The sequence below is a fragment of the Accipiter gentilis genome, chromosome 27 (assembly GCF_929443795.1).
Source record: "Accipiter gentilis chromosome 27, bAccGen1.1, whole genome shotgun sequence".
Classification (NCBI taxonomy): domain Eukaryota; kingdom Metazoa; phylum Chordata; class Aves; order Accipitriformes; family Accipitridae; genus Astur; species Astur gentilis.
In genome coordinates this window covers 7340388-7366889 of record NC_064906.1, presented here as the reverse complement: position 1 = coordinate 7366889, position 26502 = coordinate 7340388, and the positions used below count along the sequence as shown (strand labels likewise).

General features: G+C 35.6%; 1 protein-coding gene across 5 annotated transcripts in view; it reads left to right on the top strand.

The window, feature by feature from the left end:
- Positions 1-26502, top strand: part of RTTN (rotatin) — a 90029-nt gene that overhangs the window by 56949 nt on the left and 6578 nt on the right. For all 5 annotated transcript variants that reach the window (XM_049830285.1, XM_049830288.1, XM_049830284.1 and 2 more), the window contains 11 exons: positions 701-783; positions 7211-7322; positions 8051-8249; positions 9280-9370; positions 10396-10549; positions 10704-10841; positions 11786-11997; positions 16605-16710; positions 20259-20353; positions 23916-23993; positions 26026-26152. In XM_049830285.1, coding sequence (XP_049686242.1) covers positions 701-783; positions 7211-7322; positions 8051-8249; positions 9280-9370; positions 10396-10549; positions 10704-10841; positions 11786-11997; positions 16605-16710; positions 20259-20353; positions 23916-23993; positions 26026-26152 — 1395 coding nt within the window. The remainder of the gene's footprint in view (positions 1-700; positions 784-7210; positions 7323-8050; positions 8250-9279; positions 9371-10395; positions 10550-10703; positions 10842-11785; positions 11998-16604; positions 16711-20258; positions 20354-23915; positions 23994-26025; positions 26153-26502) is intronic.

Here is a 26502-nt window from a genome sequence, read left to right as displayed (position 1 = left end):
TGTTAAAACTAAAATTAGTTATCTCGGTTTAGTAATTAGCTAAGATACGTATAGGACTTCTATTTTTGTGGGTTTTGCACTCAGAATCTGTGTAATCTAGTGTTTTATTCTTTGTTGTTTTCTAAATGTATGAAAGCCTCAAAACCTATTATTGATAGGCTTGTGCTATAAAATTTTTGGCACTCTTTATTCTGAAACAGATTTACAAAGTCATTCTGCCTTCATTATATTTATGAATATGGGTTCTCTTGAAACTGCTTCTCTTAAAATGTGAATTTGAAGTTTTTTGAAGATGAGCACATCTGTTCATTATGTTTGTGCTGTGAGACCCCTGTATCTTCAATACTTGTGTACTATTACATTTTAAATAAAACTAAATCTGAACTATTTCATATGACTAAAGGCTGCAACTGCAGTTTGAGCTACGTGTAGCTTTTTCCGGACTATTTTATGTTGCACTGAAAACTGTATTTTATTTAATTTCTGTTTATTCAAGGGATTTGCTGGATAAGAATTTGTAGGTACAGTGTGTGAAAACTTATATTCTGAGATCTTCAGATGGATAACTGTGGTTGGCTACTTTTTCTGTTTCATTCAAACAATCATTTGAAAGGCTTGTTATGCTCTCTGCTGGTCTTACAGTAATGAAAAAGAAAGCTTTTTTTGTTCAATTGTGATTTTGATTCCTGTTTTCCTACAGATTTTGATGATTCTCTTAATTTTTGGAAGGGTCCATCCAGTCAAAGCCAATCTTCACATTCTCAGTCAACATCTGAAACTATGGTAACTTGCAGAGTAATCTATTTATTTTAAATGTAAAGTTGTTCCTTAGATGCTTTGAAGAAATGTAACACTCTTACAAATGCTAAAAAAAACCCCAACAAAACCCAAAACAAAACTGAAATTAAACTGAAAATTAAACACCTGAATCTAAATTGAAATTTACTCTGAAGTAGCTTTAATATGCTAAAGAAAACTTTTACAGTTATTTACCCGAGCAAAAATAAGTAAAATAGCTTACCTTGACTAGCTAAATGCATAAGGCAGTATTCTGTAGCTTCTTACAGCAAGACGTATTCTCCAGAGATTACTTTGTAATTGGCTTTATTGACAAAATGCAGTCATCTCCATCTATAGTTGTCACTTCTGCTTTTATTACACTACATAGCTACAGAACTGGATCAATCAAAACCACATAAGTACATTGGGTTAAATGTTCTGTGTCATAATAAACTCTGGATTCTGAAAATGCTTTTATAAAATGTAGAAGTGGCACAAGTGTTTGCAAGACCCAAAATAGACAAGAAAAATATAAGAAGGCAGGTGGCTACTTGAAAAATTTGTTTCTGGCTAGGATGATTACTGCTGTGAAAGGCTGTAAACATATGCTGTCTTTCAAGATGGCAAATGCAAAGGAAGAGAAATTGAAACACATTCTTCCAGTTCCAGATTAGATTTGCAATATCAGATCAGGCTGTGGAGGAAGCTTTTATAACATTCACTAGTTACCTGATAAAAATCATATATTTTCAAAGATTGCAGCATAACTCCAAGAACACTCTGACATGTTGCACTGAAATCCATTTCTATAATTTTGTATTTTCTTCAAAAATTTTTGATTTATGAATAACCATGTAATGTATTATGGAAGCCATAATATCATAGCTCAGAAGTTTCCTTTCTGTTAAACAGATGTGCTGATATGACAAAGACTGGTAAAGCACAACAAGATACTGTCTTATTTTATTGACTAAAATTGTTATGCCCAGTTTTGCTGTGGATCATGATTAAAAATAACATAGAATAGCCAGTGTTGAAATTTTGTCTCAAATTATTTCACATTTATCATTTTTCCTTACAGTTTTGTCTCTGTTATAAATGTATTGCTCTCTAGTACTGTTACTGTTATCTGGCACATTTCTAATAATAATTGAGGAAGAAGTATACTCTAATTTTAAGCTAAAATTTCATTCTGGGAAATTTTATTAATGAAATTGATTTTCATTCATCTAAAACACCCCCACTCCCCCCAAACGCCTTAGGGTTATTTTAAACACAGGTATTCCAATTTGAATATTTGAAACTAAAATAAATGAAAGTGCATGTAAATCAGGAAGTAGATGCTAACTTGAATACTGCTTAAAATAACATTTACATAAGAATCTCAGGTTTAAAAGCAGTTTCCAAATTGCTTTTTACTGAATAAATTGACTGCCACTTTCTTATTGGAATAAAAGTTGAACAAATTTCATCCTGTTTTGTTCATGTTACTTCAGGGAAAAGTTAAATTTCAGCCATTCTTATCAGGGTTGAGTGTCTAATCTGTTTAAAACTGTGCTTGAGATCTCATGGGGAACTGCAGAGTTCATCGCATGAAATTGCTTCAGCTTCAGTAGCTTAAAGAAAAAAGGAGAAAATAATTTGGAATCTACTAGATCAAATTAATGTATTTTTATTTATGTGTGTAAAGTAGCATCGTCGTTTAACATAAAAGCACAGCTCTACAATTCCATTTAACAAATGGACAACTATATTTAAAGTGGAAAGCACAATGTAACACTAAGATACAGTCATTTGTATCAGTCTCCCAGATGTTGTAGAATTCATGTTTGCTAACATTATGCCCTTACAGTTAATGTAAGAGAGTTTTATTTGGTTTTTGTTTTGTTTTATTTTACTCCTTCCCCTGATACATATGAAGATTTCACACAAAAATTTTGATTGTCATTTATAGAAGTTAATTTAATTTCCATTTGTCCTTCATGGACCTTTTTAGCAGCTGTAAACTCTTGTTTTTATTACCTAAGTTTCTTACCTTTAAGAAAACACTGGTGCTGACATGACAGATGGTAAGTTTCCAACCTGGAAGGCAAGATGCAGAAGTCTGATGTTCCAATGCCAATATTAATTAGGAGAAGAAAGATAGAGGTAGGGAATTGAGGCTAAATACAAACTGTATTTCAGTAGGCAGTTAATGACTGTCAGTTGTCTATCTAGTAAAGTTTGGAAATACTTATAAAAACTCAAACTTGTCTTGAAGTCAGGCATTTGCAATTTATTCGTATGTAACTTCAAATTTTATGTTCCTACAGTTTGGCCCAAAGACTTCCATTTTGATGGATGAGAAAAAGAAATACTTTTATGAAGTCATTACCAAAAGTTTGTAGAAGTTTGTCTCCAAATTTTATATATTGATGGTATCAAGGTGATGTAGTTATTCCAAGCCCACTAGATGGCATGCTTTCCCCATCGCAGATGAAAGGGAGTCTGCAGGCCTTACTGAAGGGGAAGATGTTTTTCTTTGTGTATGGTACAGGTTTGATGACAACAGCCACAAATAATTGAGAGTTACCAGCTATCAAACCAAATAGAGTTGTTCCTATTTATTCTCTGATATTTTAATAATTTTTTTTAAAAAAAGTTCTAAATATGTCCATATCCATTAATTTCATGAATGTCAGTCTAGAAAGCTGAAACTAGTTTTTTTTTCTTCAATAAGCCACATCCTGAAGATCTTTGCAGAAGCAAAAGTGATGTCTTTTTACTGATTTATGTGAATTTCTTTTCTGTAAATAGAAAAGGTCTGCTGAATTTTTTTGTTTTTAGTTTTATATTTGAAAACAGTTCTGACAAAAAGACACTATTAGTTTTCTCTGTTTTCAGATTTCATGTAACCAATAATTTGATTGAGCTATCTGCTATCAAAGGGTGATTTCACACAGGGTTCATATAGTCTTAAGTAAAAATAGTATCTAAATTACTTTTTGGCTTCTTTTTTTTTTTTTTTTCCCCCCATCCCCAAATTTTTCCCCAAATTTGCAGAAAGTAAAATTGAGAAAATTAAAAAGCAAGTACATTAATAACAGAAATCTTTCTGGTTTGGTCTAGTCTATAAAATAGTCTGTCAGAGGTCTTGCAGAAGCCATAAGTACAATTTTGCTCGTTCTATAGAGTAAAGAATAGTAACGTGGGGATGAAATCAATGATTCAAGGTCATGTAGAAGAGAGCAGCAGAGCTGGATTGTCTGTACTCTGTTAACTCATATACTCTGCACTATACTCGGTGTCTTTGAGATCTCAGTGGATTACAGATTTTTGTAAAATTTATCTTTATTTTTCTGTAAATTGGAATGTGGATACTGCAAAAAGTCCAATTCTGAGAAGATTAAAAATCTATGTCTTTTATAGAATTCATTGTTTAAACATTAACTCAAGTTATCATTACAGAGAACAAATCCTTATTCTTGTTTTAACCAACATGTTGTTTTGTGTTTAATACGTATGATTGAGAACACCAATCAGCATGGAGATACTTGCTTTGCACTGTATAAATGCCCTAGGGCTGTCCTGTGCCCAGGACTGCTTAGCAAAATGAGCAGTTATTTAAAAACTTGAGCTAAAAATGCTGCAGGTTAAAGATCTACAGATGTTTCGCAGATAGCTTTAAGTCATGGCCATTCTCTCCTATGAAATCTTATATTTTATAAAAATGTGTGCTTTTATTTTCTGGAACCATGGTTACCAGAGTGCTATACAGTTAAGTAATTTAAACCTTTGAAAAGATAACTGAATGGAATTAATCACTGCGAGCCTATTAAAGCAATGCCAGAGGCATTTTTATACTAAAGGTTAAGAAATGACCTTTTATTCATTTCTGGTAGATAAACGGCAAAACCCTCACCCAGACAATTTTTGTATTCTTTTGTAGTAGTTCTAATCTGCGGTCATCATCTCCCCCCCAAACCTTTCTTTTCCCCAGTTAAACCCCCTTCCAAAGTCTCTTGTTTCACTGTTAAGCAACAGCATACTTCATTGCTCCCAGAAAGAATATGGTGGCAGTAGTAAACATCCTTTACTAGATACAATGTCTCAGATCCCCAGTTCATCCTTATCAAAGGTGATTTATAAAAGTGGTAATATCTTTTCTTTCCTGGAAGGCAGAGCATTGTGGAAACAACTTCATTGTGTTACTGTATGTTTTCTGTTAAGATAGCAGAAAATTTCTGGTTTTAACCTGTGTCCCACTGTGAAGCAATTACCAATAAATGTTCCATCAGTGCAGGAAGCTGATACTTTTCTAACCAGATAAAGCTTTTATTGATTTTTTTTTTTTTAACATATCTAAGACCTTATTTTTATTTCTTTGCCCAAAGTGTTTAGACAGTTTTAGAAGATGGAGAAAGAATTGCTGTGCAATGTAGAAGATATTATTTGCTAGGATGTGAAAGCTTGTATAAATTCATAATAAATATCTTTAAGATGACTCTCAGCATAGTAATAATTCCTTTTAAGGCGTTACTTGTTGCAGAAGAACCATATGGACTGTTAGAAGTTGGGTTTGTACTTTTTAAGACAGAGTTATGTTTTTTTGTTATTTACTAGAATACTTGGAATTGAAGTATAGTGGTGAATAAATGCAGAATTTACCATGTGTCAAGATGGATTGTGTTACTCATATTAATAATGGATTTTAATAATTATTTAAATCAGCAAGCATAAAACTTTAAATAATTTCAGTTAGCAAATAAGGTTTTTATTTGTATGATCTAAATAGGATTTGAATTTCAGTTGGTCAGTACAATTTGGTTTGGCATTTTGCTAACGAGAAAATTATTTAGCCAAGCATGTCTGAGTGTTTATGTGACCCAAGCTATACGTGAATCCTGGGTTTCAGACACACACCCCAAATCTTACTGTAGCTTGTTTTCTGTGTTACAATAACCTTCTGTTTTTTCTGAGGAACAACTGAGCATGCTTGAGGAGAAAGATTCAAGATTGTAGGATGGACGGTAGTGGGAGACTAGAAGAAAATAGGGGAGAGAAGGGAGTTACAGCATGGAGGTGGCAACCTTTCATTCATGCAGGGACTCTGGTCTCAAGAAAAGATGTGCTGGCAGAAGCCTAACACTATTTGGAAGTGTTGGTGGGTGGGAGGTGGAGTTAAACCTTCTAGGGGATGAGAAAAGACTAAGAGAGTTTCTGTAGCTGCAAATGCTGCTAAGTAAATCAAAGCCAAACCTGGAAAGTAGTGACCTGACTGCAAGGATACAATAGCTAGGAAGGGAGTAATCTGATTTCCTGCCCTCCGCCCTTTCTGTCAATTAAGTCACTTTTGATGTCCTTAGGTAAAAAAATATTCCAACTGATATTTTAATAAAGCTTTAAAAAGAAAAACCTTTAAAATATTTCAGTCTTCTTTAGACAGCTGACTGTGAGGAGAATTCTAGTAACATCATTCTTCAAGCTGTGACTGTCTTGGGATTTAACTGGATTCCCCAACATTCTGTATTCTTCACACTGTATAGTGACACTCTTGAAGATTCATCTGATGTGTATTGTCCAGCTAGAAAACAAAAAACAGAAGTGAAAAAGTGACCTGGCATGGGAGATGCTTATCCCATACTCTGAAACAGGTCACAGGTCTTTTCATGTCATGAAAGCATATTATTAAGCTGGAGACTCCAGGTCTTCTGATCTCAAGCTTGTAGTTTTAACACAGTAGCAAGACCATCAAGAACTTTTGAAAGAATGCAAAATTAATAATATGATAGAAAATGTAGAATTGGTAGAAGGAACATGGTAGTATGACAGTAAAATTATCTACTGTCCTGTAAATATCTGGTATCTTCACCATGAAATGAATACATGTAAGGATCACAGGACTAAGGTTAAGAGAAGTACCCAGAGCTGGAAAGACTTTGGAACTTCAACTTTAGCTGATGACTAATGTGCTTATGATACTTTAATCTGACCGTGTCCTGGTACAAATGGACAAGTGTTGATGCTCTCAGTAGAGCAAATAGTCCATGAAAAATTTGAGTTTAAATGATTCAATAATGCCTTTCTATCTTAGTTGAAATGTAGATTGAGTCAATTATAAGGATGAAAAAGAAGGACGAAAGGAAGAATTTCCAGTAACATGGGCGTTGATCAGGTTTTAACTGAAATGTTTTAGGCTGTTAATATTGCACATCTTTCAATAGTTTCAATTATTGGATGTTTATAAATTACATATATATACATACAGTGAGCAAAATTTAATCAAATTGGTTTTGGACAGTAATTTTTACATCGTTTTTGGTTTTGTGGGTTTGTTGTTTGTGGTGGGTTAGTGTTTCTCTCCCCATCTCCCACCCTGTCAGCACAATATAAATAGAAGTCTGCTCTATAAAAGCTGGAATCAACTAGTTTCTTTTTTATGTCTTTCTAGATTCGGTCTGCATCACCGTCACTGGGGAGTGTTACTGAGCTTCGGGCAATAGTCCCAACAAATTCAACCAGTTTTATTCCTGAAACTGTAGTCGATCGGCTTATGGCACAAGGTAAGTCAAACTGAGTTTGTGTACATGATGAATACAATGTATTAGCCTGCCCATATTATAGTATTTGTATGTGCATATAAAGCTTGCTTATTGCTGGAACAGTTACCATTGATGCTTCTAGTGGTTGTTTTGGAAGATAAATGTGAAACACTTCCTTGAAAATAAGATAGGGTGAAAGACATTTGACAGAAATAAGTGAAAATGGTTCATACTGCTTGAAATGTGACTCAAGACTTAGGTTCTATTCCTGTCATCCAGTCACCCTTTCAAAACATTGGTAAAGCTGTCATATACATACATGCACACACAGGCGCATGCACACAGATGTATATATAGTTATCTTTACATGTAGAAAGGTAAAAATGTATATAATGTAAAAAAATACATAAAATGATGTGTGTAGAGAGAGTACAAATAAAAAAAAAATTCTGTTAAGGAAAGAAGTGAAAACTCTTATCTTTCCGAATTTACCATTTACCTTTAATGATTATTAGTGCCTTATAGAAGGAACATTTATTGCAGAAGTATTTTAAGTAATACTTTTCCTGTATCTGATTTCTTGGTGGTTGTTTTTGTTTGGGTTTTTTTTTTCTCTCATTCCAGAATATACTGTTTTAAATGTAGAGGGAACTTTGCTATTTTATGAAAGAGAAAAAGCAATTTTTTTTAATGTACCTGCTCTAATTAATCTTTCGTGTTTTTTCTTTTTCTTATTAAACACATTCTAGGTCAAAGCGATACAACTACAACAGAATCTCCAAGTCAACATGATTCTCCCATGTCTGCTACTCTGTCTAAACAGCGTGCTGTAGTCACACCTGCCCTTTTGTCAGCCGTTTGCAGCCTTCTGCACAATCTGCTGCTTGTCACACCACAAGATACTACAATCGCTCTTCAACAAGCACATTTGCTAACAGCTCTCAGCAGGTATGAGATCAATAACTGCTGAACCACAAACAAGGTGTAGCAACAGAAGTGAAAAGTTTGAAATGAGATCTACCAGTGTTTCTTACCAAAACTGTTAAGTATATTGATCACTTCTGAAGTGTTCAAAAATGCCTTTTATCAACAAAAGAAAAGAATTTGGGTTATTTCTTTTTTTCACAGAAAAGGTAGTCATTTTGGTCATTCCATTTGTGGTGTCTGCTTTCTATAGGACTACTGTGTTCCTCTGGTAGTGTTTTAGGTGTTTGTCTAGGTGGCCGTTTAGTCATCCTATTTGGAGGGGTAATTTTTAAATTTTTTTTTCCTTTAGTAGGACAGTATGTGATATAGTCAGGTATTCAGAATTGCAGATCATTTCAGTTCATTTTATGGCTTTCTTCTTTGAATTGTATGCAATGTTTGAGGATGAGCCAACGGCTGTCACACTAAAAGAGAGTAAATAATGCTTGCCAGACTTGAGAAAGTATTGGATGATAGACCCTAGTGTTTTGTTTCTTTTTTTAAGGAAGGAACCACTTCAAAATAGTCTTTGGATTGTATTCCATGTTTCCACTTGCATTGTAACGACTTCTTTCATCTATAGAAAGTGTTTGGAAGTCCTGAAGTGAAGCATTAAAATTAGTTCAGCTTTTTTAAGGTTTTCAAGAGCTTTTGTAGTTGCTCTTCTTACTGCGGTTAATGAACCCCCCCACCTTGTTTGAATACAGTTTATATTATTACAGAGCTATTTACTCTTCTACAGGCAAGAAAATAGCCATCAAATATAAACAAACATTTTTTTACCAGTGCAGTAACAGCCACTAGGATTTGTGTTAGTCTAGCTATTTTGAAATAACTTTACTGCTACTATAGTTGCCATTGCGGTAGACTTACTGCGAAACCCCACTATTTTAAGGAAGTTCTTAATTTATTTTTACTCTGTTTGTTTAAAATGTTCTCTTCTATGGGATTTTAAATTAGTATAATATTTAATTATTTAAGTATATTTCTAACCAACTTTGTTTTATTTTAGTCTTGTAAGTGGTAATCTGGTTGAGAGATGTATCTTGGAACTGAAAGCTCCATTGGGTCATCCATGTCATATAGAACATGTAAAAGCTCAGGTTAGAGAAGCATTTGTTACTTTCTAATTTTTTTAAATTATAAAATTAATTATGTTTGTGTAATCTGTATTCATTAACATAGTCCAGACACACTGCTACAGGCTACATTCATGTGAATCTCCATGCTTTTGACAATATTTAAGAGAAAATACACTGTGTTATATTCAACACAGAACAATTAATTTCTGTGTTAGAACTATACCTAGAACCATCAAACTGAAAACCAGTTGTGTTTTAAAAATACAAATTGAGTTTAGCTGTTACAGAAATCATGTAATAGAATTTCTTTATACAGTATTGAAGTATAAGCCAGAAACATTTACTGACACATTTCATATATATTTCCCGCAACAAACCTGGCTACTTCGCTTTGTCTCCAATCCTGCAGACACTTACATAGTTCTCAGCTAACTTTGATGTATGCAAAGCATATAGGGTTACAGTCAATGGAAGCACTTTTGTATCAATTTTAACTCTGTATATAGAACATATTGTGTTCATGGCACAGCACCATTTTAAAGCTTCTGTTGCTCTGCGTTCAGATTTACTTTGATGAAAGATACCTAGGTTATTAAGAAAATGTGTTTCTGCAGAAATCTTGTGAGAATAAATAAATGTCAGGAATAATTGTTTTCCTAAAGCTTCAAATTGAGCTTCTGTTTTCAGGAAATACACATGTATTCGTCAGTATTAATGACCATTTTTATGTTTTTCTTTGTGAGCTTCTGGAGAATATGGTGCTGTACGTATAACAAGAGTCATGACTTTCTCACAAGGAACTTTGTCATTAGAAAATTGATTTAACATGTGTGTTTCCAGACTGGGAAGTCTGTTTCTTTTTCTTCTACAGTAAAAATAGAAGAACAATTTTTAATTTATATCCTATTATTTCATTGAAGTGGTATATATTAATTCAAAATGTTATGAATCAGTTGAGGTAATGTGAGTATTTAAATTAAAAAAAAAATGTGCAGAAGGTACAAATATATGACTTTATTTCATATCTTTTTAAAAATATTTAACAGGTGCTATTACTACTTCAATACTTGTCATCTGTGTCCAGGCTTCTGAAATCATGTTTATTGGTGGACTCTCAGCTTGTAATCCAGGATGAACTGCTGAAACCTCTCTTGGGAAATAGCTTCACAATTCTCGCCATTAGCTCCAAAGATGGGTTAGGTAATGAAGTACTTTGTTTCCCGTATAGCTAGACAGAGGCTGGTCTTCACTTACCTACCACTTTCATTTAACTTGACAGTTGTTTTCAGACTTAGCTATCCAGGTTTGTAAAAATAGTTTGATTTTTCTTCTTTTTTCTGTATTATCTTTGCAGATACTGAGTTAACATCTGTACTTCATGAAACACGGGTAGACTTTTTCAACCTTCTAGCTACATTATTGTGGAAGACTGGCCAAATATCTTTTCCATCTGTGACAGCAGCCCTTGCAAATCATTGTACAGCAATAATTGGTAATAACTATTTCTGAATGGGTTTTAACCTAGTAACTAATAAAATAAACAAATAGAAAAGAGGGGCATTCCTGTTTAGATGCTATTAAGTAATTACCAATGGCATATCCAGAATGAAAAACAAAGTCCAGAGCTTGACTGACTTTTTCCCTTAACTGGATTTTTATAAGTCTTTCTTACATCATCCAGCTAACTTGTGAATTTATCTGGCAGTTCAAAAGTTTTTGTTTGCATATATGGGTTAGTGATTCTAGTTGTAAACGTTAAATGTGGCACCTGTGAGTAGAGCCTGAAATGATCCATTAGCACTTCATTTTTTCCTTTTTTTTTTTTTTTTTTTTTTTTAAATCTGACATAAAAGGAAAGCAAAGTTTTGAGGGGAGATAAGAGATATCGGAATTCAAGATTATTATACAGAGTTTTGTTTGTTTTTTAATTATACCTTCATTAGTTACTTGCCTAGTCAGGGCTCTCGGTCACCAAGCTTCTCTGCCGTGTTTCAACACTGAAGTATAAGCATAGTCCATTCAAGTTCAGCCAGGTGTGTGTTAAGTGATCTGGTGAATCCAAAGCCAATTGCACATAAAGAAGCTGATGGGTACTGGGTATTATAATTTAAGCTGTTGAATAAAGCGAGGAGAGTTCAGAAAATTGTTGAACTAATGAGGGATTTAGTAAATGGAAATTGTTTTTTTGTTGTTTTATAGTCATATTAATGCAGAGCAATTAATTCATTCAAACCTATAAATCTCAAACTTTTGTTTCTTAGATTTTTAAAGACTTATCAAATGCATACAGTTTGCAGAATTCCTTGTGCAGTGCATAGGTATAGCTGCGTCTTGGCTCACACACTTTCTTTGATAAGTCTTTCTGAGTTCTGAAAGCACTTAAGCTTTATTCAGAATGAAATATAAAAATTTTTATTTTTCTGTTTAACCTTTCAGATACCATTTGTGATTGTATTAATCTGTCAACCACATATCCTGGTTTATATACGGCTAGTTTACAGTTCCTCTCTGTCCTTTTGAATGAGGAAGGAAGAAGACAGCTCCAAGATAAACAGAGTATATGTCAGAATCCAACCATTGGCTTTCTTCTGGATCATGTTGAAGGATGCCAGGCATCAGTAACTCAACTTACTGCATTAATTATTCAGGTATTTAAAATTTGACGATGTGATTGCAGGACATATTTTTGCTTTCTTGTATTTTGTTAAAAAGGAATGTCATTGCTTAATGAAAAAATCAATTGTTTCCAGTTAAGAATGAAGACATCTTTAATTTGAGACATCTATGACACCCATTTTTGAAATTCACTTAATAAGCTGGAACAATTGCAAAGAAGCAGCTTCTAGAAAGTGCCTTGCAAGGCAATTATGCTGCAACAGCATGGTATGATATCTTATGTAGAGGAGATGACACTTAGATAGAATATGTTTTGCCAAAAACTGATACGCTTTTTTTTTTCTCCTGCTTTTCCAAACAAGTGATGAGATTTTTAAGGTTAGAGACGTAGGTATCCCCATTGTAAATAACAGCAATGCTGTTCTTAACAGCTGCCTTCGTAAAAACTGTGAACCAAAATGAATCATTAAGACTTCTAGTTCATTCCCTGATAGTGCAAGATCTGTGTTGTTGCACTTAAGAAGCATACGTTAATGTATTTTCCAAGCTAGTTTTAAATTGGCCAGGTAGCGTATTTTCACTAATTTTTTTAGGAACTTGTTGCCCAACATAATGTAGATTGGTGACAAGATGTTTTTTTTTTTCTAGATATTTATTCGGAATGTTCTGTCTTGCTTAATGTAATCTCATTATTCTTATTTATACTTCTATATACTGTCCTAAATGATTCTTTTACCTCCTTTACATTTGCATCCTTCACTTATTTACAGACTGTTAAAATATCTTCCATTAGTTAGTAATACGAAAAGTTACACGTGAAATTTGTGTCTAATTTATTTTCCCTCCCAAATTGGTTCTTTTATCTATATACTCATTGTCCTTTAAATTATGTGCAGTTTGTCACTGTAATAATAATAGTGATCCATGATTAGAAGTGTAGTGTTTGTCCAAAAGACACACTTTTCATATAACATAATGTAGCTTATGATTTCTGATGTTCTGGAGTCAGTGTCTTTTATTTTTTTATAAGAATCATATTTAGTGCTATCTTGCTATGTAAAACTTTTTTTTTTTTCAACATGGATTAGTGCATATTGGATGGTGTGACCAAAATAATGCTTAGTATCACTTCATCTGTTCTCTTCCTATGCTTGCTGAATTCTTGTAGAATAACCTCACTCCTACCAAGACTTGTCCTGATCATCTGTCACATAATCTGTGTTCCTTTGCTGCTGTGTCACACTACTGTGGCTCTATAGCATTTATTGGGACACAGTATTTTGTTCACTGAGAACCTGGTGTCTTTTAGGAAGGAGAAACTTCCCAAGAGTATCTTTCTTGGTGTTGCTGTATAGACCACTAAAACTAGAGTTCCCTGTTTCTTTGGCAACTAATTTCAGATAACTTCTGTGCATAGAGATTTCTTGTGAGGACATGATTTTCAGAGACCCTGACAGCAAAACAGGGGACACTTCATTGAAATCCCATAATTTGCTAAATATCCTGTTAGGTTTTTGTATTTAATACGTATTCATGTGCCTAAAATTGAGCTCCTTGGCTCTGGCACGAAAAATGTGATTGCATGAAAGTATGTCTGTTGTAAGTCACATTCCTCTATTTTTGTACAAGTATATATAGCTGATTACCAATCTTTGCCAGCAAAAAGTGATGATTCTTATGGTGACAACAGAAAAAGTCAATACAATGAAGAATTGACTGCAGCCAGGCCAATGAAAGTACATCAGACTATGACATAGTATTGAGTATCGTAAGAGATACCAGCTTTTAACTTGCTCTTTAACTGTTCAGAGCTGTAGACAGACATTGCATTTTGTTCATAAAAGAGCTCAAAAGATAACCTATGGTGTCTGGGGCTTTATAAAACATGAAAGGGATGTAGCTGCTATGATCCCCCAAAAAGGATAACAGAATTAGGAAAGAAACAGCTTCAACTTTTTAGAGCAAAGTACATATATTTATTTACTTTTTTATCCACCCCCCACCCCAGTGGTCATTGAGAGGCAGTTGAAAAAGGAGCCTGTAAGATGTAAAGTAAGCTATTTCCAAAAAAAAAAAAAAAATAAATAAAAAAAATCAAAACCAACTCAAAAGACCTAAATATGATCTTTCTTCAAGAGAAGCACTCAAGCAAAAAATTGACTAACATAGGAAAGGCTGTGAGAGAGAATTCTCAAACAATCAGTCATCTCCGTTAAGCATCCTAATTGCATATCACCTATTCTGTAGAATTTTTTTGTAATGGCAAATACTAACTTAAGACCCAGTCTGCAGGTGTGAATGTTAGCAGACCAGGTCCTAAATTAGTATGCATTATTGCGTACAACCAATTTAGTAAATGCACAAACTGACTTTGAAGGGTTTCGGTGATTTTGTTTATGTAAACTTTAACCCTTGTTAAAGTTTTCAAGATCAGAAGTAAAATGTCTTCAGAAGTAAAAGTAATGAGGAAACCATAACACATATATAAAGTCTCAAATTTAGGCCCTACCTTTTTTTTCTAGATATAAAATGTACAATGTTTTAGAAAGGCTGTGATCTCCCCTTCAACTAACTTACAGTAGGTGCAGACTGACATAGCCAGTTCTGCTGTGGATTTATGGGACATCTTAAGTTTTTTATACATAGTAATTTCCAAAAAGAATTTAAAGTATCCATTCTCACTTTAACACTTTAATATTAGTATTTTAAAACTATAGAATCTGCTGGTAGAAAGGCATTATACATTTACATAGAGTTATTTTTTCCATTCAACTAGTTAATCGTCAGTTAATTATTAATTATTTTAGTGTTCCCTATGATTGACATAAATTTTCTTTTTTTATTATAAACTGCAATTCTTCATTGCAAAGTAAGGAAAAAATGCATAAAGGAGCATGCTGCAAGAAAGAATGGAATTTTGCTAGTTTTTAAGATAAAATCTAGAAAATAGTAAGATGAAGTTAAAGCTTTTTTAAAAGATACAGATATAGAACAACTCACCTTAATTATTTAATCAGTTCTAACCAGCCACATGATAATTAAAGGAAAATACCCAAGAGATTGACAGGTAAATATATTTTCTTATTACTAAAATATCCCTAAGTACTAAGACAAAATAAATACAGGTAGCAACTTATAGAGCAAAAGCCTTTGAGTGGATAAATCACAAAATCTACTTCTTGGGTTTTGCAAGATCAAGGGAACTCAACAGTTTGTTTTTTACTGGCTTGTGTAAATTATCATCAAGTTTAAACTTTAAGCTTTTTATATTTTTAATTACTCAAACATCTAAATTCTTTAATTTTAAAAGAAACCACCACCTATCAGTACAGAAAAATAGTTAATTTACTTATAACATTCTTGTGTTGCTGATAGCTTTGAGATTTCACTTGGGATCTAATCAAACCAGTTGTAGTCTCAATATGAATTTATTTTTTTGTTGTTATTGTTAGCTATAAATGCAGAATCCAGTCCATGCTTTGGTGCTTTAATTTGGTGTCAGTTGTCCTTATCAATGAGGGTTGTTTGTGGGTTTTTTCCCAAGTTATTAACTTACTAGTCTTCATCCCTTGACCTTTTCAGTCCTGGTTACACTGAACACTTCAATAAATGATAACCTTAGAACACCCTGATTTTTTTTTTTACTGAATTTTTACTTAGAACATACTGATATTTTATTACATATTAAAATTTGAAAAATTTGTTAGGCAATTACTAGCTAGAGTACTAAAGCCAATAAAAGGCAATATATGTGATGTATGTAGAAGTGTAAAATCTATGAGGTCCTATGGCTAGGTATGCATGAGATTTCTGTCTAAAGTATTAAGTTTTTCTTAAGATGCTGTATTTTTTGCTAACTTTAAAATATGGGTTTTTTCTACTGTGATCTAGCAACAGTTCTTACTTTACTATATTCTTCTCTTTAGAATGTATACCATTTTCTGTTATATTGGTTGTCAGTATTGGAATGATGTTTCAGGGAAAATTGCTAGATGGGCAAAATTCTCTAGTGAATAATATATAAAGCACAGACAGTTCCTCGTCTTTCAACTATCTTGTTATATGACTCCAAGTAAATATTCCTTTGAAAGCACAGAGATTATGTTATTAGAAATATGGTGATGCTCACAAAGGCCTCACAAAAATAAGACAAAATACCATTTCTCTCTGGTTGGAAGTATCTAAAAAAAATTCTCTGTGTGTCAATGATATTTTTATTCTAAAGAATATCGTTGATATTTAATGTCTCTTCTTCATCATTTTGTTGAAATAAAGTGAGATGAAGGCATATCAGTGAAATGTCTGTGATAGCAAGCCTGAATATTAGGAAAGGTCTGGAATGCCAGGTCTGGGAAACTAGGCTTTAGGAAGGTAGAATGTTAATAAAAGAATAAGAGGAGTGGGCTTAGAAGCAAAACAATTTTTTTTTTAAAAAACCATTTTAATTAGAAAAAATAATGAAACACTTCAATGCAGACAGACTATAAACATGAATATAGAGAGGGAGAACTCTGGATAGGAATGTAGTGATGAATCATTCAAATGAAAATATAGGCTATGACAATATATTTATAGATATGAATACTACTTTTAATATGGTCACTTTTTCATTTTTATAATGAAATTGCATTATTTATAGGTCTGTGAAAGAAAATCTTCAAAGGATGTGCTGAAAGAAGTTGCTACAAATGCACTGCTGTCTCTGTTAGCTGTCAGTAAAAATGCCCAGAAATGTGCTTTGGAAGGTGAGCATTTCAAAATGTGTGTTAAATGATTTATGAATCAAATGCTTGCAGATGTTTTACACATTTTTTAAATAATAATGTTTTTTGTCAAAACAAAAGACCTAGGTTTTAGTGGCAATTTTTTGCCGATTTTTACAGAGAAAACTTAATTAAAGTTTTCAGCTACGGATAAAATATTATGTTGTAGCCAGTCTAAAAATTTGGGTGAAATCACAGGTCTGTGTTAAAGTGTGAAGAGACCTGTGAGCTTTTACTGCTGGTGTCATATTCATCCATTTGAAACTGGAGATTTTGCACTGGCAGTATCTTCCATTTCTTGTTTTATGCTATGCCAATACAGGTTTGTAGGTGAAAGTATGCCCTGTGTTCAGTTCTGGCTGTACCTAGAGAAGAGGAGACTTCTTTTACTCAGCTTTGTTCTTCCCTGCCACTTTGTTTCTTTCTTCCCATTTTACAGTTTAAGTAGGACCTTCTCCCCTCGCAATGCAACATCTTTCATGCTTAAGGTTTTTACTTTGCAGTAGTAAAAGTAAAAAACCTCTAATCAAAGGCTTTTTGTGCCCACTAGAACACAGGGAAGACTGGTTAATTTGCATTTCTCCTGTAACATGCATTTAATACCTGCTGATCAGCCCAAGCGCACTTAGTCTTGGGTGCTTTCTCATTACTTGCATCTCTTTAGTTTCTTCGGTCCTTTAAACCTACATTACGCTGAAACAGATAGCCTAGACATATCTGCTCAACGTCTGATCCCAATAGTGGCAGAAAACTCCAAACTTCAAATCCTACGCAGTATACCTGCTTTCTGCTCCTTTGCAGTGTACTGGTGGTCTACTTGGCCTTTGCTTCAATCAGGGTTCTATTTCTGTTGCTGACCCACTACATCATCTAAGACCTGACTTCCTGTGAAGGCACTACCAGTGCATGAAGTGCCTCATGTTCTGTGCTAGAGCGGCCTTCAAGTCATCCTTGCTGTGATGCAACACAAATCGTAGAGAAGTGGAAGAGGAGTTCTGGGGTTCAAATCAACGTACTGAAGATATCTGTAGCTCTAACATCACCTGTTTAGCACTTAAGGACTACTTTTTAAGATACAAATGCAAAGTCCTGCACCTGGAAAGGAGCAACTCCTTACAGCAGTACAGGCTGACTGGGGAGCTGAAAAAGACCTTGAGATCTTGGTAGGCAGCAAGCTGCATGTGAGAAGACTAACAGCATCCTGGGTTGTCTTAACAGGAACACAGCCAGTAGATTGAGGGGAAAGGATTATCTTTCCTCTATGTAGCACTTGTTAGACTGAATCTAGAATAATGCAGCCAGTTTTGGCCCAGTACAAGAAAGACATCAAGAAACTGGAGCAAGTTAAGCAAAGGATGACCAAGTGGTTGTGACCACCTGTCCTTAGAGGAGAGGATGATGGAACTGGCTGTGTTCAACCTGGAGAAAAGAAGGTTTTGGAAGGACCTAATAGCAGCCTTCTTGTATCTATGAGTTTTTGAAGAAGACAGAGCCAGGTTTTTCACAGCAGCACATGGTGTAGGAGGTTGAGAGAGAATGGGCATAAATTGAAATGTGAGAGTCACACTGGCCATAAAGAAACATTTCCTCTTTGAAGGCAGTCAGGAAGTAACTAGACATAGTGTGCAGTCTCTGTCTTTGGACACTTTCAAGACCCAAGTCGATAAGGCCGCAGGTAAACCTTGCCTGATCTTATAGGTGACTCTGGTTTGAACAGGAGGTTGGACTATGACCGCATGAGGCCATCTCTTCCAACTTGAATTATCCCATGAGCCTATGATCATAGAATCATAAAATAGTTTTGGTTGGAAGGGACCTTTAAAGGTAATCTACTCTGATCCCCCTGCAATGAGCAGGGACATCAACTAGATCAGGTTGCTCAGAGCCTGTCCAACCCGACCTTGAATGTTTCCAGGGATGGAGCAGCTACCACTTCTCTGGGCAGCCTGTGCCAGTGTTTCACCACCCTCGTTGTAAGAAATGTCTTCCTTGTACTTAGTGTAAATGTACCCTCTTTTAGTTTAAAACCATTACACCTTGTCCTGTTGCAACAGGCCCTGCTAAAAAGTTTGTCCCCATCTTTCTTATAAGCCCCCTTTAAGTACTGAAAGGCAGCAGTCAGGTCTCCCTGGTGCCTTCTCTTCTCCAGGCTGAACAACCCCAACTCTCTCAGCCTTTCCTCATAGGAGAGGTGTTCCATCCCTCTGATCATCTTTGTGTCCGTCCTCTGGACCCACTCCAACATTGTCCATGTCTTTCCTGTGCTGAGGGCTCCAGAGCTGGATGCAGTACTGCACGTGGGGTCTCACAAGAGGGGAGTAGAGGGGCACAATCACCCCCCTCGACCTGCTGGCCACGCTTATTTTGATGCAGCCCAGGATACGGTTGGCTTTCTGGGCTGCGAGCGCACATTGCTGGCTCATGTCCAGCTTTTCATCTGCCAGTACCAAGTCCTTTTTGGCAGGGCTGCTCTCAGTCCCTTCATTCCCCCAGCCTGTATTGATACCAGGGTTTGCCCCAACCCAAGTGCAGGACCTTGCACTTGGCCTCATGGAACCTAATGAGGTTCACATGGGCCCACCTCTGGAGCTTGTCCAGGTCCCTCTGGATGGCATCCCGTCCCTCAGGTGTGTCAACCACACCACTCAGCTTGGTGTTGTCTGCAGATTTGCTGAGGGTGCACTCAGTCCCGCTGTCTGTCACTGATGAAGATATTAAACAGTACTGGTCTCAATACAGACCTCTGAGGGTCACCACTTGTTACTGGTCTCCATCTGGATATTGAGCCATTGACCACTACCCTCTGGATGTGACCATCCAACCAATTCCTCTTTCACTGAACAGTCCACCTGTCAAATCCATATCTTCAATAGAGAGAAGGATGTTGTGGGGGACCGTGTCAAAGGCCTTACAGAAGTCCAGATAGATGACATCCGTAGCTCTTCCCTTGTCCACTGATGTAGTCACACCATGATCTTGTAATAAATTAAAGACTCTAGATCCCAAGAAAAGACCCTAACTCAGCATTTTGCATTTTGAGTCACCTGAATATTTGCTTTCTTTTGTCTCACCTCAGATGCAGCAAATCAGCTGCTGTTAGGGAAGAGTTGGGTAACAAATGCATGGCCTAATCTCTTGAAGTTTCACTCTTCTAGGCAGCATTGTTGAAGATATCCTGAAGAGTTATGAGTTGCTCTCCTCTTCCTCTCAAATCATCTTCCCCTCTCCATCTTATCAGTCCCTCCTTTGGGCACTCCTCTCACAGGACTGTTGCAAGAGGACTCGCGTATTCTTGCTTCTCGAGATCATTCAACTAGACACGTTCCATCTCTGAGACTGTTAGTTACTTCCTGATAGCAAGAGGATAACAATGTATTATGAACTCACAGAATCTGGATGTCTGAATCCTTAAATCTTAGTTCAGGAGGGTAAGGATAATCAAGATCATTGCAAGTAAGGTGGTTTTTATGTTTCATAAAATATTTTTGATTGTGAATGAACTTCTAAATGTTAATTATTTTGTATTTCAGTTGACCTGATAGACAGCTGTATAGAAAACATGAAACATATTCATGCACAGCTGAATTTGGATTCTCTGAAGCCTGGGAAAACACAGAAAAAAAAGGTAACTATAAAAACCAAACGACTGATATGATAAGGCATTTCCCAGCTCTTTTTTGTTTGGTTTGGTTTTTTTTTCTGGTGGCGGATACTGTTGATATCTGTCACGGGTGAGACAGAGTAAATGACAACTTGTAGTGGATCTGGATACTGGGGCTTCTTTAAGATTCAGTGATTTTTAGAGCTTTTATCAACTTATCTCACACACTCGCTTTCTGACCCAGAGTTGCGTTCACTAGGTCTCAACTTCGTTTTCCAACATGGAGATGACTGCTGTTTCAGGAAAGTCAGGCAGAAAATCCGCATCAGTTTGTGCTTTGCAGCTGCTCAGTTACCAGTCTTGGATGTTACTGGCCAAAGCCCCTGGGCATGTGCTGGTGTTTGTCTCCATGCATCTCTCTGGTCTCTAGGATCTTCTCCCACTTGCAGGATTGTTCCTCCAGCATGGATCTTCACATTCTTCTTTTCGGGCCCATTTCTTTCTTACAGAGATGATTTCTTTTCAGGAATCCTTTTTTTCGCCACCAGCTTTTCTTTCCAGACCTCTAAGCTCCTGTTTACCTAATCTAAATAATCTATGTGCGAAGCACAACACATGATCAGCCTCTGAATTAGTGGTTCTGTCTCATGTCTTCTCATTAATTGGAGGATTCAGGACTTCCCACTTTTAGTCCAGGTTATCAGAATTGGCAACTAGCCCATTCAGGTTGAAGCCAGCAACGAGCAGGCTTCTGATTGAGATAGCAGAAGTTCAGTTGCAGGAGTTCACACACATACATGTTCATCCATTTGTCACCTGTCAGTGCTCGCAATTTATGATATTTATTTAGCCTACAGCAATATCTAAGAGTACTGTATTATTTTCAAACATAGGTGGACTTTCAGCCTTGACTTCACGTTCCTATGCAATCCATCTGATTCTTCCCGTCATATTTCCACAAGAGTAATTTTTCTGTTTTTCAGATTTTCTTTCTCAGTGTCTTTCAACCAGTGCTAGCCATTTTGTTTTTGTCTGTTCTTGTACCACTCAATCTCCCTCCCATCCCAAACCCAGTTCCAGTCTGCTTGCGCATGTAAGTCATATTTTTTTTATTCTGTACCTTCTCATATTATCTGGCTTCCAATTCTAATTTTCTGTCCTCCTGCATACTTGGTCTGGACATGTCATTCCCTTGTCATCAGACTCAGTCACCCCTGACTTTAACTTCTTGTCAGAGCTTTTTTGCCTCACACTTGTGGTTCTGCCACCACTTGTACTCCCAGTTTCTTCTTTCCATTCGCGATTTCTTTGTTTAGCCTTTTTTTTTAAACCTCCCTTCCAGTTTTTCTAGACACATCACCCAGCTCTTTCTTACCACATCTAGACATAGATTATGTCTTACCATCATACAACAGTTTCATAAGATTTTTGTTGCAAACTGCTTGTTTTCTACCACTTTCAGCTAAGAGAATTATTAAAATACAGACAGTAACCTCTGCTGTCAAGTTTGATATCTTGTCCACTCCCACATAAAGCAGAAATTGCAGAAAACACCTTCCTGCAGGATATTTCTGCATTGTTTGAGCTCAATAGTGTTTTTCTCTGAGGCGTTGGCACAAACAAACATTAGCCTTGATTTGTGAGAGTGTGGAACTGTTTCATAACAGTGAGCTCTTAAAAAATTTTGAATTTGACCCTGACATTTGAAGGCTACAATATTTTTTCTTGACGTGTCCTAAACACGCCTTGACGTCGCTCCCTTTTTCAAGAGGTGGAGGTTGAAAGGCGTCCTGCCCTGGATATGTCCAGTAAGGTTGAAGTCAGCTGGTTCTTTATGTTTCTTGGGTTGAGAATGGGGAAGCTGGGGTTATTTGCTCCTCTGCTAAGTGTAAAAGGAATTTAAAACTTCAAAGAAGTTGAAGGAAAGGAGCCTCTGAGAAAGGTTAGAAAGACTGTTTATGTTTAATTAAGAATCCTTTGAAGGAGACTTGCAAAAGACTTTGTGGCAGATTTCCCTGCTGACCTGGGACTGTAGGTTGCTACATCGTATGTCAGCATGCTGTTCATCATATGTGATGCATAATGACAAGCAATCTAGTTTCACGTGAGGGAAACTGAGACATCACTTTCATAGTCAGATTTAGCTGATCATTCACAAAACTGCCCCTCAGCCTACTTCAAAGCACAGCTCTGAAAGGGAAGTTATCAGAGCTTCTTTTCTTTTTCTCTTTCTTTCAGCTGTTGGGAAGAATGTGTTTGACCTAGCTTCATACTGAGGGCAACTGAAGTATTTTACCTGATATTCCTTTTCTTTCACAGTTATTGCTATGATGCTAAGAAAGGGCATGGGAAGTATTTACAAATAGCCAAGCTTTCAAAAAAAACCTTCAAAATAGGATCTTAGTAAAAATCAAGATATCCTAAAATAAATACATACAAACAGTGCCATCAATGCAGTCTGTAACTTTTTCAACCTCCTAGAAGTTTACACATTAAGTATAAGTTCTAGCTTGTGGCATTTTATAGGATTTAGTGCTATTTGTATTTATTAAATTAATACATATGGAAATTCTTGAAGGAATGTCTTTTAGCTAAAACTGAGACAAACCAGTCATAAAATGCATTTGTAATTATGACTTGTATGTTTTTTTCATCTACTGCACATGGTGTTCATTAACTTTTTTGTGATAGACTTGTACTTCATCTCTAAATGTCATCAACTGTACATGATATGATTTATAAGCAAGCAATGTTGCTTCACCTTTTCTGAGATTAACCATGAATCCTATTTTACATTTTTATTCCTTTATGCTTGATAAAACAGAAATAGTCTCCTGTGGTGAACAAGCTTATTGACATTTGATCATCTTTCAGAATTGGCTTAGTATGTCAACCTTATAGAAATTAGGTCAGCCATCATTAGCCTTCTACTGTCACAGCACTGTCATGAAGGTAGATTTTTTTTGTTTACTTGTATACTTGAATCTCAGTCTAGTACCTCACTGTCCAAAGGTCTATATTTATCTTTGTAATATTCTTATCAGGTGGGAAACTATTTCTGTTATTAAGGATAGGGAACTAAGACACTGGGAATACAAGGATGAATTGGTCTGACCAAATGTAGAGATCTGCAAGACAGAGCTACTTTATCCTAGTTTTTATCCAAGGAAGAAAAATAGGTGCTTCTAGGGAGTGATTCATTTGACTTGTTTTAGATGTCTGCTTTAGGATGGAACAAATACCCAGAAAGCGTTCCCACCAATTCTTCATTAGCGGTAAGAGAAATGGAGTTTTACATTACAGATCTCTGCACTTAGCCAGATCAGCGCCCCTAGAAATAGTATCTGTGGTTTATGAAGAGAGATGAGGATGACTCCAAGTAACTTGTTACAAATGTCTTTAGTATACATGTTCAAAGCTAGCTGAGATGAATCCTACCTGAGATCAGAAGGAAACTCTGCTGAAGAGAAGTGATCCAAATGTTGATGCCTTAGATTTGCACTTCTCCTTTGAAATCTCTTTCCACCTTGTACAAAATTAATTTTTGTCTTACGTTGATGATCTTCAAATATTTTTCTCTGCGTAGGAGGATAACCTTATCAAGCAGTTAAGGTGTTCTATGCAGCTCCTCAGAAACTGTCTCTTTGAAAATGACGAATGCAAAGTAAGTATTCTTATACTGAAATAATGTGAGCACATTAGTGAATGAAGATCATAATTTTTTTCCTACTTTGAAATTATTTTCAAGCTGGGTAAATTTAAGCTTGATATTAATGGCAAGAAGTACTTCAAATTTCATTATTATTCCCACCTCCTAAGAACGTTTCATATAGGCGTTAGGAACTCAGTGTTCATATTGAAACATCATCTCCCAAAGGTTTCAGATGGGTATCATCCTTTATATCCACTTCTGCTTTGCTTAAATCAATAATTCCAGTTTTCAAAGCATATAACATGAAAAACAGAAGTGGAGAAAAGCGTGGGTACACAAGAAAGGAGCATAAGAGATACACTTCACATTTTGAAAAGTAGTTTCCTCTCCTTATTCCTCTCTCCTTTTTTCCTTTCCCTTTCTGAAAGACAAAAAAGGAAAAAAAAAACCCAACCAAAAAACAAACCTAAACAATAAATTTTCTTTGTCTGAGTTAAATTACGCTAATCCTGCAAGGCACAATTCTGCTTTCATCTTGAATCTTTTTTTTTTCCCATTATTTTTCTTGCTCAGAATCTTGTTTTGAATTTCTTCTTTTCATTTCACATTCTTTGTGTTTTTCTCTGTGCTTTTCAATTTCTTTTCTACTTCAGTTCTTCTACCTACCTGGTTTTTCCATGACGAAATTACTACATTACATTACTTTTTTTTTTTTTCATTCTTTCCTGTATTCCTTCTTCCTGATGACTACTCTTCTTCTTTCTTATTGCTGATACCTTTCTGTCCTGGTTTCAGCTGGGATAGTTAACTTTCTTCCTAGTAGGTAGTACAGTGGGTTTTGGATTTAGTATGAGAATAATGTTGATAACACGCTGATGTTTTAGTTGTTCCTAAGTAGCGCTTATCCCAAGTCAAGGATTTTTCAATTTCCCATGCTCTGCCAGTGAGGAGGTCCACAAGAAGCTGGGAGGGAGCATGGCCAGGACAGCTGATCCCAACTAGCCAAAGGATTATTCCATACTGTAGAATGTCATGCTCAGTATATAAACTGGGGGCAGTTGGCTGGGTGGGGTAATTACCGCTTGGGTACTGGCTGGGCATTGGTCAGCAGGTGGTGAGCAATTGCATTGTGCATCACTTGTCTTTCTTGGGTTTTATTCCTCTTTTTTTTTCATTGTCTCCCTTTATTATTATTATTATTTTTATTTTATTTTAATTATTAAACTGTTCATATCTCAACTACTAAGTTTTACTTTTTTCCAATTCTCTCCCCCATCCCACTGCAGGGGGAGGAGTGAGCAAGTGGCTGTGTGGTGCTTGCCAGCTGGGGTTAAACCATGACATTTTCACACGTTTATTTCCATTTTCTCTTTCACGGTTCAATTTGTCTTGGCATTGTGACACAACTTGTGCTACTTTTAGCAAATGCATTGATGGAACCACAAGATTTCCAGACCTTCCAGAAGTGCCCCTATTGAGGGCATGTGTTAGCATCCTTTTTGTATACAGAACACCATGTAAATTACGTCTCTGAATAAGACATCTGGTTATCCCTAAGGTCCCCGTAACTTGGTTGTGCCATAATCTCAGATAAGATTATTGTGGAATATATTTCTTGTTTTGATCAGGGGTCTGAAGAGACAGTTGCTTGGAGAAGGAGATTGCAGTTGATAACTGAAGTTTTCTGTCATTTGCTCTGTAGAGCTGCACTCTTCTACTTCCGTGCTTTTTGAGTTCCAATAATTAGTTTAATTGGAGTAGAACAAAACTTCACGGCTCTTGAATAATCACAGTTTAGAATGAATAAATGTTTAATTTTGTTTGTATGTCTCTCAGTAATTAAAATGTGTATGCTGGTTTTGACTGGGGTAGAGTTAATTTCATTAGTGTTGAAATGAGGGTGTCAGTTCTCTCCATACAATCTTTTAAAGCAAACCAAGGGGAAACAATAAGATAAAAATATGCTTTTTCTCCCTCTATTTATACTTCCTTTTCAAAGTATGTAATAGTATAGTAGTTTAAATTCTTCCTCGTGTTCTTGTAGATGGCAGCACTCAAAGCTCATCTTGTTCCTGTTCTGCATTCACTATGGCCGTGGTTTTTAACAGACAACTCCTCAATGCAAATCGCTCTGCATTTGCTTTGTGTCTACACTGCAAACTATCCTTCAGGTATGAGCGTTACTCTATGATGTAATACATCAAAGTATTTAACTAGAATAATTAAGACAGAAAAGCATAATAAATGGAAAAGAATGCTTGCTAATTCCACAAGAGGAAAGTATAAAAGCACTGGTCCATCAAGGTCTATCAAGAGTTTTGATTTTAATACATTCAAGACTTTTGTTCAGATCCTGTTTCAGTCTGTTGGGTTTAGCAAGAGTACAGTTGTATTAAAGGATTGAATAGCATTTAATTCAAACCATTATGTTTGAAGGTTACACTGAAAGTCCTGCCAAACTGAATATTATAATGTAGAAATACTACTTTAGGAATTCTCTCACAGAGAACAGTGTATCAGT